Consider the following 16953-nt stretch of genomic DNA (forward strand, 5'->3'; position numbering starts at 1 on the left):
ACGCCGCGCTTTTTTCCGACCCAACCTTCCTTAATGAGCTGCAGAGAAACTAACGTTAACTCGTATGCAAATGTCCTAGCTCTAAAGTTCATACGATTGATAAATAAATGCTGTTAACGCGGAAGTTCTAATACGGATTCAATTTACGTTGATTTGAATAATTTTGCGACAACTTTCTATGAGATGGGGAGGTTTTAAGAGAAATTTTTTCAGGATAGGATATTATTACAGATTTTCATAGTCATTCTTTTTTTAGGTTATCATCCGAAGATAGTAGGTACGTATCTGTGAAAAGTTTATGGGAGAGCATCAAATAGGGGAAGAAAGTTCGTAAGCGGAATTTGAAGCGGGAAGTGATCAAGAATTTACGAACCAACCACATATAAATGTATGGGAATAAAATTATATCATCTCATAAATAAATATCAGAATTCCTGTAGGTACCATAAAGCATCGATAGGCGTTAATTAGTAGACTTGAATCATGACTGAGTGGTGCTATTTGTCTAAATCGAAGCTGCGCTATCCGTGGGACGGCTGGAGGTGAGTAGGCGGCGGGGATCCAATTACGTCCCATTGCGAATTAATTTATAGCGGCGGGCGCCTCGGCCGCTCTCACCTTGACACGTCGGATCCGACGCGCCCAATCTGACGGGATGCCCGGACTCTGGACCCGGCGACAGGTTTACGCAAGCCCTAAAGTAAAGTCTTAAGGATTAAAACGTTTACTTTCGCTCGCTTTCAGTTTTGCATGTTCGATAATTTCGCAAATATCAAATTACCGCGGGGTATTAAATTGCGATCCATCGAATACGACAAGCGCACACTGCGGCGTTAATAATTTAAATGATCGGTCTGAAGGAATTTATATTGGCGAGGAATTTATATGTCCGATTCGAATCATAACTGCCTTTTTTCATAATCTCAAGATGTACGGTAATGACGTTATTAAGTTATATATTGGCGATCCATTGATCGATCGATAGGTACGAAATGAGGTGTTCAAATACGCGATTGTTTGATATAGTGAGTATTGAGATAATGATAGCGGCATTCCATTATTCCATGTAGTATGCGCATACGTAAAACTAGAACGGAGGCTGTATTATCGGAGGTTGCGCCTGCGCTTTTGATGTAAGCAGAACTCAGACGCCGGCAGTCGCATAAGAAACTCTGCGGCAGATAGTCGACTCTACGGTGCGCTAACCACCGCTATCGGCCGGTCGCTTTCTCGAACGTATTTACGATAAACAAATATTTCTATATTATTTTTGTCCGTGTCCTGTGAATAGTGAATATGGTCGTGTGATGACAAATATAATAAAAATAATGTCCATTTAAATTTTACGTTTTAAGACTGTTAAAAATAAATAAACTGTCCAAATGAAGATGACTGTAAATCGAATAAGAGTGGTGGTGCTTGGTAGCCCGCGAAGTGGAAAGTCGGGTCAGTATTAGATTTAATTTTTATTCCTAGTTATATTTATTTTATTTTCTTCTGTTTAAAATGCATTGAATTATTTGCGATAACATTTAAAGAAATGCAAGAAAATCATTGACTCTTCCAATTTTTATGTTAGGTATTTAAAATTGTATGAAATGCTTCAGTTTATTTTAAAATTTAGGTATGTCAGGACTGGATTATTGCAAAAATTTTAAATCGCGATAACGTAAAAAATAATATAAAATAAAATTGCATGATCGCCAATTGCTCTTTACCTTATGCGGCTACAACCAGATGGTCAACATTTAATAAAAAATATTTTATAGGCATTGCGACGCTTTTATTTGTAGTAATAAAATAAAGTGTAAAAGAAAAGCTTAGGGCTTGTCTTAAAAATTAAGTTCACACAAATAATATTTTTATTGCAATTTTTTAAATTGTAATAATCTACGCTTTTGTGCATGCGTTATTATTAAAATTCTATGTCTATGTTTACATTTCATGCAAGTTTTGTATGGCTATTCCTCTGGGAGGTAATCTTCAGTGTCAGCGCCGATAACATTACTATGAAATATTGTACGTAGAAGATAAAGACATATCTGTTACATACCCAAGCATTGAAACTAATAAAATGAATTTTATTATTATTAATAATTATAAAAAGCAACACAGTGCATTCTTTTACGTTCATACGTAACTACGTTAATGCAAAGTTTGGATCAACGACCTCGAAGTCTTAAATGGTTGAATGGTCGTTTAAGTTACACAACGAATTGGCGCCAGGCGTCGCTTGCCGGGAAATCGGTTGACCTAGCGGCCTCGACTCTTGATTGCCGCCCTAATTAATCGCTGATGAGCCGAACAACGCATTATAATTCAATAGACGTAGATGCATTAATTCGCTTGCAAAGTAAATTGTCGCGTGAGGGCTGCGGCGCCGGTTGCGGACGCGACCGAGTAACATGAATAGGCTAAGTCTCGTTTCTCCGTATAGTAAGAAGTATCGTAATTATTAAGCTCTTGGAGACGTATAAAAAGCTTTAAGGAAATCAATGTCTGTATAGATTGTTTTTTGAATGAGGATTATTTAAGTAGAGCGCTGAAACATTCTCGTGGTTAAATTATGTTCTTACCTGATTTTAATTAATTAATTACTAATAATATAATTTTGATTTGTATAAATAAGATTTATTAGAAAATTTACAAATTTCTTTGTAGATACATTGGAAGTTACGTATCATGCTGTAACTCTATGTAAAACCCGTCGTTACGGATTTTTTTTGTTGTTAGAAATATAGTTAGGAATATTGCATATATTTTATCCTTGCATGCGTTTAATAGTTTAATAATATATTATAATAATTATTGCATCGAGACGGGACGATGCAGGCGAAAGCTGACGCGAGTGCGGCTGAGTTATTTTTAGAAGATGACATAATTGCGATCATTAAGTTCGCTGTGCTCGTAAATATGAGAATAAGATGTGTTTCATAAGTTGACCCCTTCGGAAAGAGAATTGATCATGTGGACGCATGCATTGTAATGTCGTTTAAAGCTATCATTTGATGTTAATTTGTCCTTGTTGAAGTTGTGAAGTATACTCGATACTCTGTGCTTTTGACTAACTATACCCTGTTTAAGACTTTTAAGGTAAAGAAACGTTGTACATCTACATTTTAACAAATACTAAAGTTATAAAATGTAGATGTACTTTTAAGCCATCATAATCCTTTGATAGGCTCTTAACCTCTCAACCTTAAAATGTAGAGTCTATACTATGGAATCTATTTTATAGAATATTAAACAATAGATAAGTTTATTTGTATCATGTAATAATAAAAAAAAAATGTTGCATTAGATCTTCAAATTTTAATTTCACATATGTAGAGTCAAGTAATTATCAATAATTAACAAAGGCGATAAAATTCTGCCACATTTTTCATTGGCTAATTGATAATAATTTTATATTAATTATTATATACTAGTCTATTCTGGATTCTTCTTCTCAATTGGTAAAACTTTGCAGGTGCATTTAAGCAAACTAGCTAGGAAGCTCAACAATTTTTTTAACTAATGTTTATTTCAATTTAAAATCTGAATTTAATAGTGTTAATAGTATAGTTGTTAATGTCATGTTCTTCTATATTATAATATATTAGATAATGAATATTTAATATGTAATGAAACACATATATTCTCATATTATATTTCGACTAAACAAAAAATTACTTAGTCAACTAAACACGAACCTAATTTGACACAAGTAGGTTATTGAAATCGAAAATGAGTCCATATGAGTAATCTTACTTTTCCTTGCCATTTTTAACCAAAACACTAGGTCAGTTATGGTGGTAATTTATCACCAACGATACTAAAGAACCGTTATTCAAAATCGCCTTTGCAAGACTTATAGACTTTCATTATTTTGTGAAAGCTCAGTTTTGTACATTACAGTTTACAGTGAACATTTAGAAGGCAAACAAACATTTATTTTTATTACGAAAATAAGTGTACATCTCGCTGAATTAAATACAGTAGCAAATTGTGTATGGGATGAGGCAAGGATGAGGCCGTTTGTAACTCGTGCATGACTTTAATTGTAGATAAATCGTAATATTGAAGAATATTATACTGGATGGCTTTTATATCTATAATGTACCCAGTAAATACCTGGCTATTTGTTAGTAGTGCATAAGGTGCATAGATTTCAAAGGCGGACGTGCATATTCTTATGAAAAAAAGACATTCTCTCGTTCATTATATTTTATTACATACTCGTACATTGTACACGTTTTCCGAAGTGTATCTTTTATCGATATCCGCAGTCTAAGCTCTTTAACAATTAAGTTAGATGATACAGCTAGAAATAATGTGCTAAATGCATGTACCATTCAAAAGAGGTTCACAAAACAATATTATAATAGTACTGCAGTATTTCATACATAATAAACCATCTTGAAAGCCCCTAACGGTGCTTTTATTAATAGTTTTTGGTGACCCATGTTGCCTTCGGAACACCATGCGTCAACGCGTCTTGTACAAGTCGGACAAGTGATGGATGAACGTCGTAATCTATTAATTAAGTATAGAATATAGATTCTTCATGATACAACACCTATTGTTTCTGGAGGTACCATCAATCAAACACACTGTGCCACGTTGTTTGAGCTTTGTAATTTGTCTTTACGGTTAAATGGTTATAAAATTTAAATTAGTCAATTTTTTGTTTACATGTGTAGGAGTTACCCGCCGTGTAGACTCCACATTATCTGTTGTTATGGTCGAACACTCGTAACGTATCGTAGTAATACTAAACATTGCATCTACGACCTGTTAACTAAAGTATTGAACAGCATTTTGTAACAATATATTTTTTTTTATAAATACATACTTAGTATATTCATAATATTGCGAATAAATAAAACATACATAAAAGTAGCAAATGCTAAAACTTATATAAAATAGAATAAAAGTACTATGTAACATGGCGCGCAATCACAAACATAAAGCTTACAATGTAACTAACAAGTAACGTAGCACAAAGCTCCTTTATCTGAATCTCAAGTGTTGAATTCCTTCAGTATTACCTGAGTTATATATGAATGCATTGCTTTACAATGTAACTTGCACCTAGGCGTTTATGGAAAATATTTTCTTTCTGTATGTCTATTTATAAATGTTATAGTGGATTGGTAAAACATGATTTTATATGTAACTTATTTTCGGGAATAGATAACATCCCTATCAAACGTTTGCAATAATACCTGAACCAGTGTTTGTTAATCGAAATAAATTTCTCAAGAAAATAATAAAAATGGTATTGAATAAAATTTGCATAAAAATAAGATGACAATAAAGAATAATCAAAATACATTTGAATCGATTAAATCTCGGCTTCCAAGTTGCGACTCAATCGTTATGTTATCTCACGAAATCGGTTCGCGGAGAAAGTGAAATAATTCTCATATATCTCCACGGAGGACTAAAAGAAACAAAATGAAAACGAGAGTGTGGAATTTTGTATGCGTTTCATAAATAACGATTATCGAAGTGGGTATGTATGGGAGCCGGTATAATCTCATTAAGTTTTAAATTTTACAACACCACTTTGGCGGTAATTCAACAATTTATTGTCGTGATAATGACTTATGAGATATTTATTGAATCTTAGCATTCAATTAATAAGAAACTTTACGATTTTTGTAGGACTATAAATTATGTGTTATATTTTTTGATGGCTTCCGCGTTTTGAGATTCATTGTTACGGTCGAGTGTACCTAATAAAAATATTTTAATATTATATTTTGAAATATTATCTAAGTACGTGTCCCCTAAATTTTTTATCGTATTTGTGTCTGCGTACTATTTAACAACCTTTTAAAGAAATATAAATAAAAGTAATGTACAGTAAATAAACTCTAAAGTCTAATCTTTTGTGGGTACACTGTAGAGAATATTAGTTAAACTAATAATATTAAGTGGAAATATTGGTTTTTATTGTTGTTTGTTTATTTCTTACGATTTTAATTATGTGATATATGCTTTTAATTATATTTATATATCACTTAACCAAGTACCTATAACTTTTATATATATAATATATATTTTTTAAATATTTTAAATCTCAATCGATCTTTTGTGAACTCGGTAAAAATGGTTGTCAAGTTCAATATAGAATCAATAAAGCTTCAAGTAGAAACAAAGAATAGTCGTGGAATGTATTTCAAGTCCATTGTCATGCGACATTATGACACGGTTGCGCAAGCGCAGGCCACGCATTTGTTACGCAAACCATTCGTGACTCGGACGCTCCCGATCTAATCGATCGATAGATCTTTTGGTTTTTTTAATCTATTTGTAGGTATGGAAACTATTTAAATATAAATTGGGTAAATGATTATCTTGATGTTGTGTTGCAACAAATTAATTTCGTTGCTTCAGTGTGTTATTGTAATGTTTTAGTAATTTAATTGTTTTTGTAGAGCATATTATTGTTAAAATGACAAACTTCTAAGTCATTTTACGTCTACTCGTTCATTTATTAAATTTTGTATCAAACATTCCAAATTAAATTGTCAAAACGAAAGGAAAAGTTCCTTTGAAAATATAAGATTGCATAGCATCGTAAATTGTGAAATTCTGAAAAAGAAATTTAGAATCCGAAGTCTAGAGATTAGAACCTATCTCGATTATATACTTTTTAATTTAACAACTTTCTCGTTTAACAGCTATATAAATTATACGGCACATATCATTATATTATACAATTTTACGCGTAGGAATGAAGTAGGCGATTACAAAGAACCTTTTTTACGATCAGCAGGCGCTGTGTAGTAAAGCGTACATTGTTGTACAATAATTATGTTCTTGAATACTCGCTACTAGGAGTCATGTACATCATTTACCAGTAGCTATTCATCCAAGCTGCTTTGTCATCGACGTTGATAACTATTTGTATGCGATCAGGAATACCAGGAGTGCATCGCTTGAAAGGACTCATTACATGCAGTAGAAAGTTGGGTGTAATGAACTTTTGATGACGCTTCTATTGATCTGTTTCGGTATTCGATTCCTTCTCAATAATTACAAATAGGCCGGCTTTTCCCATTGTACGTGAGATGTTATCGTTTTTTAATGAGAGGGAATGAAAATAATTAACAGTGTTTTTATTGTTACAGCGGTGGTTGTGCGTTACCTCACGAAGCGGTATATTGGAGAATATAGTTCGACGGGAGGTAAGCATTGTTTATTATATTTACGTTAACGATAAATTATTTTAGCACAAGCGATAGTAAATCTATAGGACACGACTTGCTTCCTTTATGAGAAGTAATAAGTAATAGTGGTCCCGTTCTCTAAAAAAATATATTTATATTTTGGTTGTTAATGTTTGACATTAATGCCACACTCAAAACATATGACAATAGCCAGACTCGAGGCTTTTGTGTGGGAGTTGAAAAGATATGTTTTCCGTTTTTTTAAATGAATGAATATTTAAGCACCCATAAAATAAAACAAACTCTTCTGTTAATAGGTCAAAGTTTGAATTACTGTTCAAAATGTTGCTGCCCTCTATTTTCAATAAATTACATTAATTGTAATATTCTCAATTCCTTAAAAATGTTTGTAGCGTAAGCTTCTTAAATATTTTATTTAGTATTGATGCCGTAGGTGGTAGAATATTTTTATTATCATCACTTAATGGTCGGTTTAAGATAAGTTAAAAGCATTTTTATTCGGTTTTATTACGGGTTGCCTCGCACAGTAGCGCTCAGTATTAATATATGCAATTAATGTCAATTTACAAGATTACGACACTTTTTCTGTTCACTAAATTAAAGAGGAAATAATTTCCTTCCGTCCTTTAGCAAAACCCTTTTACGTCAGTTGATGACGTAGTCGATACGTTAATATTGTCTTGTCGATTTTCGTCAATGGGCAAGAATTTCAATGGTAATGTTTTACGTAATTGACATAATTATGGTGACCTCTAGTTTTATGAAAGGAAATATTTGTTGGGGTCACACCGCAATTTATTTTATTAGTAAAAAAACATACATAAATTAAGATATATACCTACATCATTGTTTGAAAGAAGCAAAGTTTGATTGTAATATTATGATGTTATTGCAATGTGTTTTAATTATTTTTATTCAGTAACCCGGCCCATTCGATACTTTTGTGTGCGGGGTCACAAAGTTGACAGGTTTTAAATGTCAAAAATTGTTTCAGATTTTCTTTATCAACATCGAGTGGCATTCGACGGAGCAGTATCAGAAGTTGAAATTCTTGACACCTCAAACTGTGCCGTAAGTGAAAATTATATAGAGTAAAAAGTATTAAAAACGATAAGAACCCTTTCAGCGCCAGTCATGTGCTAAAGTATAGCTGGCAATTTGATATTGAGCAACTTGTTTGCGCAGCTAGTTGAATAAATCGCGTATCGAGACCTTATTAATGAACCGTTATCTAATCCGAGATTAAATTAATTTTGTACGACATCTCCATTATGTATCGCGTCCTTATATCATTAAGATTATTCGATCATATAGGAAGCGTATAATCTCATGATAAGTTTCGATTAAATGAGAGACAATAGAGATTTTAATCTGACAGGTGTTGTCTGAACCGTCTTGAGTTCGACGTACGATTTAATTATGAAATTACGAGGGCCCGAACACGTGTCTCACAATAAAGCCGAACATAAATTATTGTGTGCGCAAAATCCGCTCTAAATGAATGAGTTATGTAATCTCCCTAAAGCGACTTAGTCATTGTTTTGATTAGTGCAAACAAGTTTTGTTTTCGTTCGAACATCGGGATTTGTGTGCGCTTGGATGTTTTGTATAGCGTGTTAATTTTATTCCAGAGCCGTTGACATGGCTGTGCTTTTATTTATCTTCTAAGAACATCAGCTAGAACATTATTTATTGCCAGAGTTTGCGCTGCGCTGTGCGAGAGGAATGTATTACGATGTGCAACTTTGTGTTAGGTGTGTGTTGTAGGACAGATATTTACAACCTTTAAAGAGAAAATTATTGTTTTTACATTTGCATTGAGATAAATGGAGATGTTTCAGTGCAGAATACTGGTCGAGTTAATTCTAGCTTTAGAAATCGTACTGTCTCGATTCTCGAATTAAATATTTGTTCACAGAATTGTTGACATTAGTCACAGATTTACTGCTTAGATTAAAGATAATATTATGATAACATCTTAAACTTGACCTCATTGTTACTTTCGTCTTATTTGTAGCAGAACTATAAAGCCCGTTAATGTTAGAATTAACATAGTTAAAAGTTATGTAGATGTTGAAGTTAATTATAATTATCAGCCAGTAAGATAGTAATAGTTTAATTTGATTTGCTTATATCGTTTTCCTAAAGACGAAGTTTTATTCTGGTACCTACATAAGCTACATCACTACATCGGGTTCGAATCCTGCCTCGTGATCGAATGTTTCCATTCATGAAAAATTTCTCAAGCTTCATCACTGCCAAGAATCATGAAAATTCATTAATTTTTCAGTGAAAGAGTAACAAACATACATTCCTACATTCTTACGAACTTTTGCGCTCATCAAACTAGTAAGTAGTAGATAGAATTGTAAAGGTAATAAAAGTAGAAGTAGAATAGTAATAATAGTAGTATAATAGATCAGTATTTGACGTAGTTTTATATCCCTTAGATACGTGGTTGTCTCGGCGAGCACGTGCGATGGGGGGACGCGTTCGCGGTAGTGTACTCGGTGTGCGAGCGGCGGTCGTTCCTGGCGGCCGCGGAGCTGCTGTCGCTGCTCGAGCGCACGCGGCTGCCCGGCTGCGCCGCTGTCACCCTCTTGGGCAACAAGCGTGACCTCGAGCACGCAAGGTGAGTGTTATATATTATATGACTAGCTGCGTTGCGCGGTTTCACCCGCGTGGCTCTGCTCCTGTTGGTCTTAGGGCTGATTTTTCAATCCTTGGTTAAAACTTATTCGTAGAATAACGTATTAAACTACCATTTATGAAATGTATTCTAATTGCCAGTATTTGACAGTTTACAGGTAACATTTTAATATTATCGTGTAATACTTTATTGGACGGGTAAGTTTTATCCAAGGATTGAAAAATCGGCCCTTAGCGTAATAATATACGTATATAGTCTCTATACTCTATAGCCTTTCTCGATAAATGGGCTATCTAACACCGAAATAATTTTTCAAATCGGAGTAGTAGTTCCTGAGAGTAGCGCGTTCAAACAAACAAACAAACGTACGTAACGTTGCGTATTACGTAATTATTTAGTAATATGTGTATATATTAATTTATTTCCATAATGTACGGATAACATAGATATAGCCTATATTTAAGTATATAATTTCAGCCCTGATTTTTCAATAAATTGATCAATAAAGAGTCTCCAATAAACGTTTTTATAGTACCGAGATAAATTATTTAACTTAGGTACTTTTATTTGTTTCGCATTTACATTTATTACTCTATATCGAAATACGTTTTGACCTCATTAATTGTCCAATTATTATAGTCTTTAACGAGTCAATAAATTCGCGTGTCGATACATTACGACGTATCGTACCAAATGTTTCGTCAGAGGGTTTTTTAAGGATAAATAACGACGATTCATTTCACATTTATTGGTGTTAAATCCTTTGTAAATGGTATCCTTAACGGATTGAGAAATAAGCTGATTTTAAGCTCCTTATGGTGATTAATTAGCGGTAATATTTTGTTTACACAACCAGCCCGTAATAATTGCCTTGTGTCTCATGAGTAATTTCAATATATAAATCTTGGTTGTGGGTGACATTATGTTGTTATAATGTAAACCTACGGTTAATATTGTCGTGCAGTTAATGTTATCTGTTGCTCAAATTTAAATAGATCTAATAATTGAATAGTTATGCTTAAGTAATCAACACAAATAATAAATTTACGTTTTATACCTACTCAATTTACAAATAGGCAATTAAAAGCTTATATACATACATATTCTAATTTCTTATGCTATATTTTCACTGTATGTTCCTTTTACTATAAACTTATCAAAGTAATATATTCATATTAAGCATTAATTTGTAATGGTTTAAAAAAAAACTATGTCAGCCAGTTATAAAAAAATATATTTATTTGTCAACAGGGAGGTCCACGCAGAAGAGGGCCAAGAGCTATCGCTCCGTTTCGGGTGTCAGTTCTACGAAGTGTCCGCCGCGGAGTCGTCAGCGGGCGCGGCGTTAGCGTTCCACGCGTTACTGCGAGAGGCTCGAGCGTTAGCGCTGTTACTGCCCGCGCCCAGGAGGAAACTGGCCGCGTATTCTGTTTCTAAGGTATGTGTCTATACATATAATATTATTTAAATTAAACAGGGAGGTCCTTCAGAAGAGGGTCAAGCTGTCGCTTCGTTTCGGGTGTCAGTTCTACGCATTTTTACAAGCCGCGGAGTCGTCAGCGGGCGCGGAGTTAGTGGTTAGCGTTTCGCGCGTTTTACCCTATAATTAATTATTATGGTACATTTACAGTCTCAAGAGAAGGAAAATATTCCCAATGAAAACTTTTCTTTTCAGTGGCTCTTATCTATCTTATTTGCTTGCCTTAGTGTTGCGAGTCCGACTCGCAATTGACGAATTTTTTTATAGATAATAATCATATTGAAAAAAGTAAGTAATATTTCTACATCACGTGTGTGTACATCTTTACAAGACAAAACAATTACACTCATCACAATTACATTACCGCCCTACAAGTATACATTCCAATAAACGAGTTTTCCGATGTAACAACGTATAAGTTGCAAAAGAAAAATATTACGTAAAAATAATTAATGATAGTTACATTTCGATCTTTCTCTTGCGCATAGGCCACATAGCGATCATACCATAAGCGGACGTACGTTGTTCCCACACTCATAATACTTGAGTTATGTTGACGATTTTCTTCTGCATTTCCTAGGCTTTTTCAGTATCATAACATATTTAATGTCCAGTAATGACAGTACTGTGATGAGAGAATGTTTAAGTAGGATTTAACAACTATATTTTTATTAGTTGGTTGGACAAGTGGGAACGTATTTTTTTAATTGTTACATGATTTTTAATGGATTTAAATGCGATTCACTCATTTTATTATTGTGGTTATAGGAAGACTCTCCTATCTCTGATTGACTCGTTTTAAAAAGTTTTGAATTTCGAAATTTTCACATGAATAATAGTAAAAACAAATCAAAATCTATTATAATAGTTACTCTCATTTCTAAATCTATTAATATAAGATTTGTATGATAGAAAATAAAAATCACAAGGTTGTATTAAAATGTATTTCGTTTGTTTGCAGGTAATCGGCACAATATTCGGAAAAAATAGCAAGAGTGTACGAAAAAAACGACCATCGCTTAGTATCTAATTATTTATATTTCCATTTATAGACTGCGTTTAAAATATAGTTGATGAAAAATATAGTTTTGTAAAATTGTGATAATTGTGTATCTCATACATTAAGGAGGCTTTGTTTAAAACAACACGATTGTTGACAAAATTTTTAAAGTGAAACTTTTATTACATCGTCTCAAACTTTTTGGTCTGTGTAGCGCATGTCGCGTGACGCACGATACGTGTACGATAATTATCGTACAAATACGATAATTTTTAGTTTAATGTCTATAGTGTGAAAAAAAGTTTCACTTTTACCGTGGTTTCATAAAACCACACAACATTTTTTAAATGTTTAATTTTAGTTTGTTTTCCTTTAAGAGTGTTGGTGACCTGTGGTATTATTATTGATTTTTTGCGTATACTTAAATTGGTAATTTCTCTCCGGGAAATATTGTGTACGCATTGAAACAATGTCGTCTTAAAACATATGCAGCTCATTAACTTTCTTAAGAGGTTCCATGTATACGCCATAATCTAAGCATAAAAGATATAATTAAATTAAATGAACTGTAAATAGTATGAATTAACTGTACATGTACGACTTAATATTTAATAATAAACCTCGCAATTCAGCTATAAAGACTCGACAGATCACTATTGTAAATAAATTAAACAATAACACTTAATGTACCTCTAGCTATTAAGTTTACAATAAAATACATAATAAATTTTTACGTTTATATCTGTGTGTTTTATTTTATATTATTATTTCTAACATGGCGAGGAAGGCTGTTAAACGAATGCAAGTACATCGTTAAAAGGAATAATGAACATTTTGAAGTTAACCACGTATTTTTATTGTAGTTATTGTGGCTTGGATATTTCATATTTTCTTTTAATATTTATTAATGTATGTGTGGGATATATTTCAAAGCATTCTGAAGGAAATGCTGACCTGCAGGAAGCGACAAATTCAGCCCCGAGCGTGGGCACCTTACTGTGTTCTAGATAATGTGCAATTCATCTTTCAAAGTAGACACTAACAAGGTGCAAGTAGACAATAAAACAGCGCAACTCTAATATAAACTAACCGGCAACTAGTCTAAACACACACACCATCAACATCAAGATTTAATCTCCTCCGGTCGTTCGTAATTCCTAAAGTATACGGGGCCCGTTTATTTCTGTTTTCACCCAGCAGTCACGGGTGTCAGGCAGCCGCAGGGGACGTATCTCGGTAATGTTGGAACTTTATTGATACAACAGGGTAGCCGCTAGTGTAGGAGAGAGTAAAACGGCCTTGCGTATAAGTTGCACTGCCTCCCACTCGTCACTCGATTCCGTGATAACGTCCCACGAACAGAACGCGACCAGTCCACGTGTGAAAGCGGCAGGTGCAATTTGAGGCGTTTCGTAGAGAAACTTCGCCACTTAATACAACCTAAGACTTCATAACAAATCTAATTTTGTCCGAGCATCAAAGCGGAAACGAATTCGAATGTTTTGCTACCGGCTATGTGTAGTAAAAACACCGGCAAGTTCAAGAGCACGCCGGCGAATAATTTCGTTTCAATTTATCCGGTTGACGGTTAGAATGAATGGTAGAATGAGTAATAAATAATTGGCGAGCTCGCCGGTTACATAATGCGTAATAAATGTTTCTTTGCTTGTTCTCCGTTTATATTAAATCTAATACAGGTGTATCGATGAAGATAAGGATTATAAATCGAATTCCCTGTTCGTGTAAGTGGCGCCAACTTTCCGCTTATTCTCTTTCAAAATGAGAATAAGTAGACACCTGCAATGAGGTCAACCTCCTCAGATTTCTAATGTTATTGCATGCGTTTAAATGGATTATAAATAACCCACCTTATGTCCAATTCACGATAACATATGTTGTTATGAAAGAGTTGTTGTGGAAATATGAGACAACGTTTAAATAAATAATGTTAGTTCGTATATCTAGGTGGCAAAGAGGTTAAAGTTGTAGGTAATAATATTTATACAAAACAAAATATAATTGACTTAGGTACCTATTACATAAGATCGTAATATCTACTAATCGATATGATAGCGATGATCATCAATTTTCGCTACGTTAGGAAATATAACGTAATGAAAACGCTCACTTTGATATTCCTACGCATAAAAATATCAACAAAAAACAAAGGCCCTTAAAAAGAATTATTAGTGTAAGAATTGTATAAGAAGAACATTAAATGTTCCGTAGGAGTAAGTTAATAAACTTAAATTGTGTTAATAGCGGGTCATAAAGAAACGCCTAATATGTAGAGTCACGTTCATCAAAAGAAAGCGGAAAGAAATTGTTATCTGTTCTTTCTAATTCAATCAAGGAGGGTTAAGAACGCATAACCTTGCTGGTGTTCGCAAATTTAATGTCAATTATAAATCGTAATGAATCACTATTGATTGGTCAGTGAAAGCATTTAGATGTAATCAGACAGGATTCATCGAATAACTGCTGTGTATTGCCAGAGGCTAACCACGATTTTATGATCTATCGTCGACTATTGATAAAGATTGGAATACACAGCCGAAACGTCATGTTCTTTTTCTTTGTTTTTTTAAATCTAAAAGGAACAACAGGCGCGGGCCAAGTCAACAATGACAGCAGTATGACATGTAGATACATGGTGGCGTTCGTGCAGCATTCTCGATGCAGCTGATATTGTCTATTATCGGTCACTTTCATCTCTCGACTTTGATTAAACGATTACCAATGTCGTCTAATTGCCCGTGTTTGTCTCGGCCGGCTGGACGAGCACGCATGGCTGAGGTTAGTGACGCGTTGGATTACGTTAGTTACCTAACGCATTCATATGAATACGACTCGTATTAATATTATCTAGATATTAGTTTATGTGTGCTGTATGATTATTATACTTTGATTTAAAAGCTCTGCTCTAACAGGAGCTTAATATTATATTATTACCTATTTTAAAAAGAGGTTGTTTGTGTTGTTCTATGCTAAAAAATCAGTTTACTTTGATAATGCTGTACCTTTTAAAACGTATAAGCATTGAAGCGAATGTTCCGACAGTTCCGACATGTTTTTATCCAGCCAGATCTTTTTCCCGCTCTGTCACAAAAATATGCAGAGTAAATAAAAAACGATAAAACTTATGACTAGTTATTAATCGATTATCCAAGCGATTAATTTTTTATTTTTTTATAATTTCTCAACGCATATGAGCGAAACACAGGTCCGCAGCGTGGGATCGCTTATATTAATGGTTCGTTGCCCTGAGTCGTGTAAGACGAATGTCATTTCAAACTTAAAAGCCGATGGCGATGTATTGATCTCTATCGATTTGTAGAACTTCAATGAAGTTATTCAAATGTACCCTGACAGATTTATTGGTCTATGAATTTGATGTATGGTAAAAAGTTACGATAAAAACATGTACTTTATTTTGTTAAATTTTTTTTTAGATTGTTTATCAAAACATTAAGTTCACGGTGTGAGGTATTTTTTTTCTAAATAAGATAGAGAAAATGCCTACCTTCTTGCCAAGAAGTTCTTGGTGCAAAAAGCCAAACAAGAATATTCCATTACAAATGCGGAATTGAAATTTTAATATAATTGTACAAACCAGACATTAATCTTAAAATTTCCATAATAATTAAAGTTTTAATATCTAGACCAAGAATTAGATCTAAGGATCTTTAAATAAATATTAAAAAGTACATGAGTATATTAAAAATTAAATTACGGTTACACTAATTAAGAATTTATGTTTGATTTTAATCATGCGCTTTATTGCGCTATAAATCTTTACCTATATTATTAGGATTTTAAATGGGGAAAGATTTGATTAACTGTAAGTTTGTATACCTAATGCACTAGCTCACTGACCCAACAGACGTTGTCCTGTCTTGAGTCTTCTCAGGAACCGTCCAATGCATGAAGATTCCATAGCCGATAAGTTTTCTTACTTTTTTTGCACAAATTTATTAAGTTTTTTTTTTAATAAGATCAAAACTAAAAACTAATAACCCATACCTCATATCCCATTATAAGTAGGCAGAACTGGATAGTAGCTGTAGTAGTAAGTAAGTAGGTGGGTTTATCTTTGATATAAGTATCGTGTATCGCGTTATAAGTTCCGATTTCCGACCGAAAAGTCGGTTAAAAATAATATTAAGTTAGGTGCTCACGTTTTATTAGAAACTAGCTGCTCCGCGCGGTTTCACCCCCTTGGCCCCATACCTGTTGGTCGTAGCGTGATGATATATGCCTATAACTTCCTCGATAAATGGGCTATCTAACACCGAAAGAATTTTTCAAATCGGACCAGTAGTTCCCGAGATTAGCACGTTCAAACAAACAAAGAAACAAACTCTTCAGCTTTATAATATTAGTATAGATAAAAAGTGAGCACCTAACTTTTTATTGCGAAATTGCAATATATTTTAATCCTAAGAGCTTAGTTCTAAGAACTGCTAATACTTAATTCTTTTTATTTAAGATTGTAGAGAATTTAAATATAGCCAAAAAGATAACAATTTACTAGTTCAGTGATTAATAAACTTTCTTGATTGTGTTCGTGACATTTTAAATATGTATGTGGTACCTATTTTTTCTTATTAAGTAATTCTTGCACTATTAAAAACATTTTATT

General features: G+C 33.4%; 1 protein-coding gene across 1 annotated transcript; it reads left to right on the plus strand.

Annotated features, from left to right (window-relative positions):
* The first annotated feature begins 1114 nt into the window (after window positions 1–1114).
* On the plus strand, window positions 1115–12563 carry LOC123693290 (ras-related and estrogen-regulated growth inhibitor-like protein). Its single transcript, XM_045638306.1, has 6 exons — window positions 1115–1446; window positions 7122–7178; window positions 8176–8252; window positions 9632–9813; window positions 11083–11269; window positions 12273–12563. The coding sequence occupies exons 1-6, from the start codon at window positions 1383–1385 to the stop codon at window positions 12339–12341; spliced, it is 636 nt and encodes a 211-aa protein (XP_045494262.1). The 5' UTR covers window positions 1115–1382; the 3' UTR covers window positions 12342–12563.
* The last annotated feature ends 4390 nt before the right edge of the window (window positions 12564–16953 follow it).

Source organism: Colias croceus, chromosome 7 (assembly GCF_905220415.1).
Source record: "Colias croceus chromosome 7, ilColCroc2.1".
In the NCBI taxonomy this organism is placed as follows: domain Eukaryota; kingdom Metazoa; phylum Arthropoda; class Insecta; order Lepidoptera; family Pieridae; genus Colias; species Colias croceus.

Excerpts from the sequence above, each read along its gene's own strand:
- LOC123693290 (XM_045638306.1), top strand. The coding sequence starts at position 1,383 with ATGAAGATGACTGTAAATCGAATAAGAGTGGTGGTGCTTGGTAGCCCG. Across the intron at positions 7,179-8,175 it reads AGAATATAGTTCGACGGGAG|ATTTTCTTTATCAACATCGA; the intron begins GTAAGCATTGTT and ends AAATTGTTTCAG. Across the intron at positions 11,270-12,272 it reads CCGCGTATTCTGTTTCTAAG|GTAATCGGCACAATATTCGG; the intron begins GTATGTGTCTAT and ends GTTTGTTTGCAG.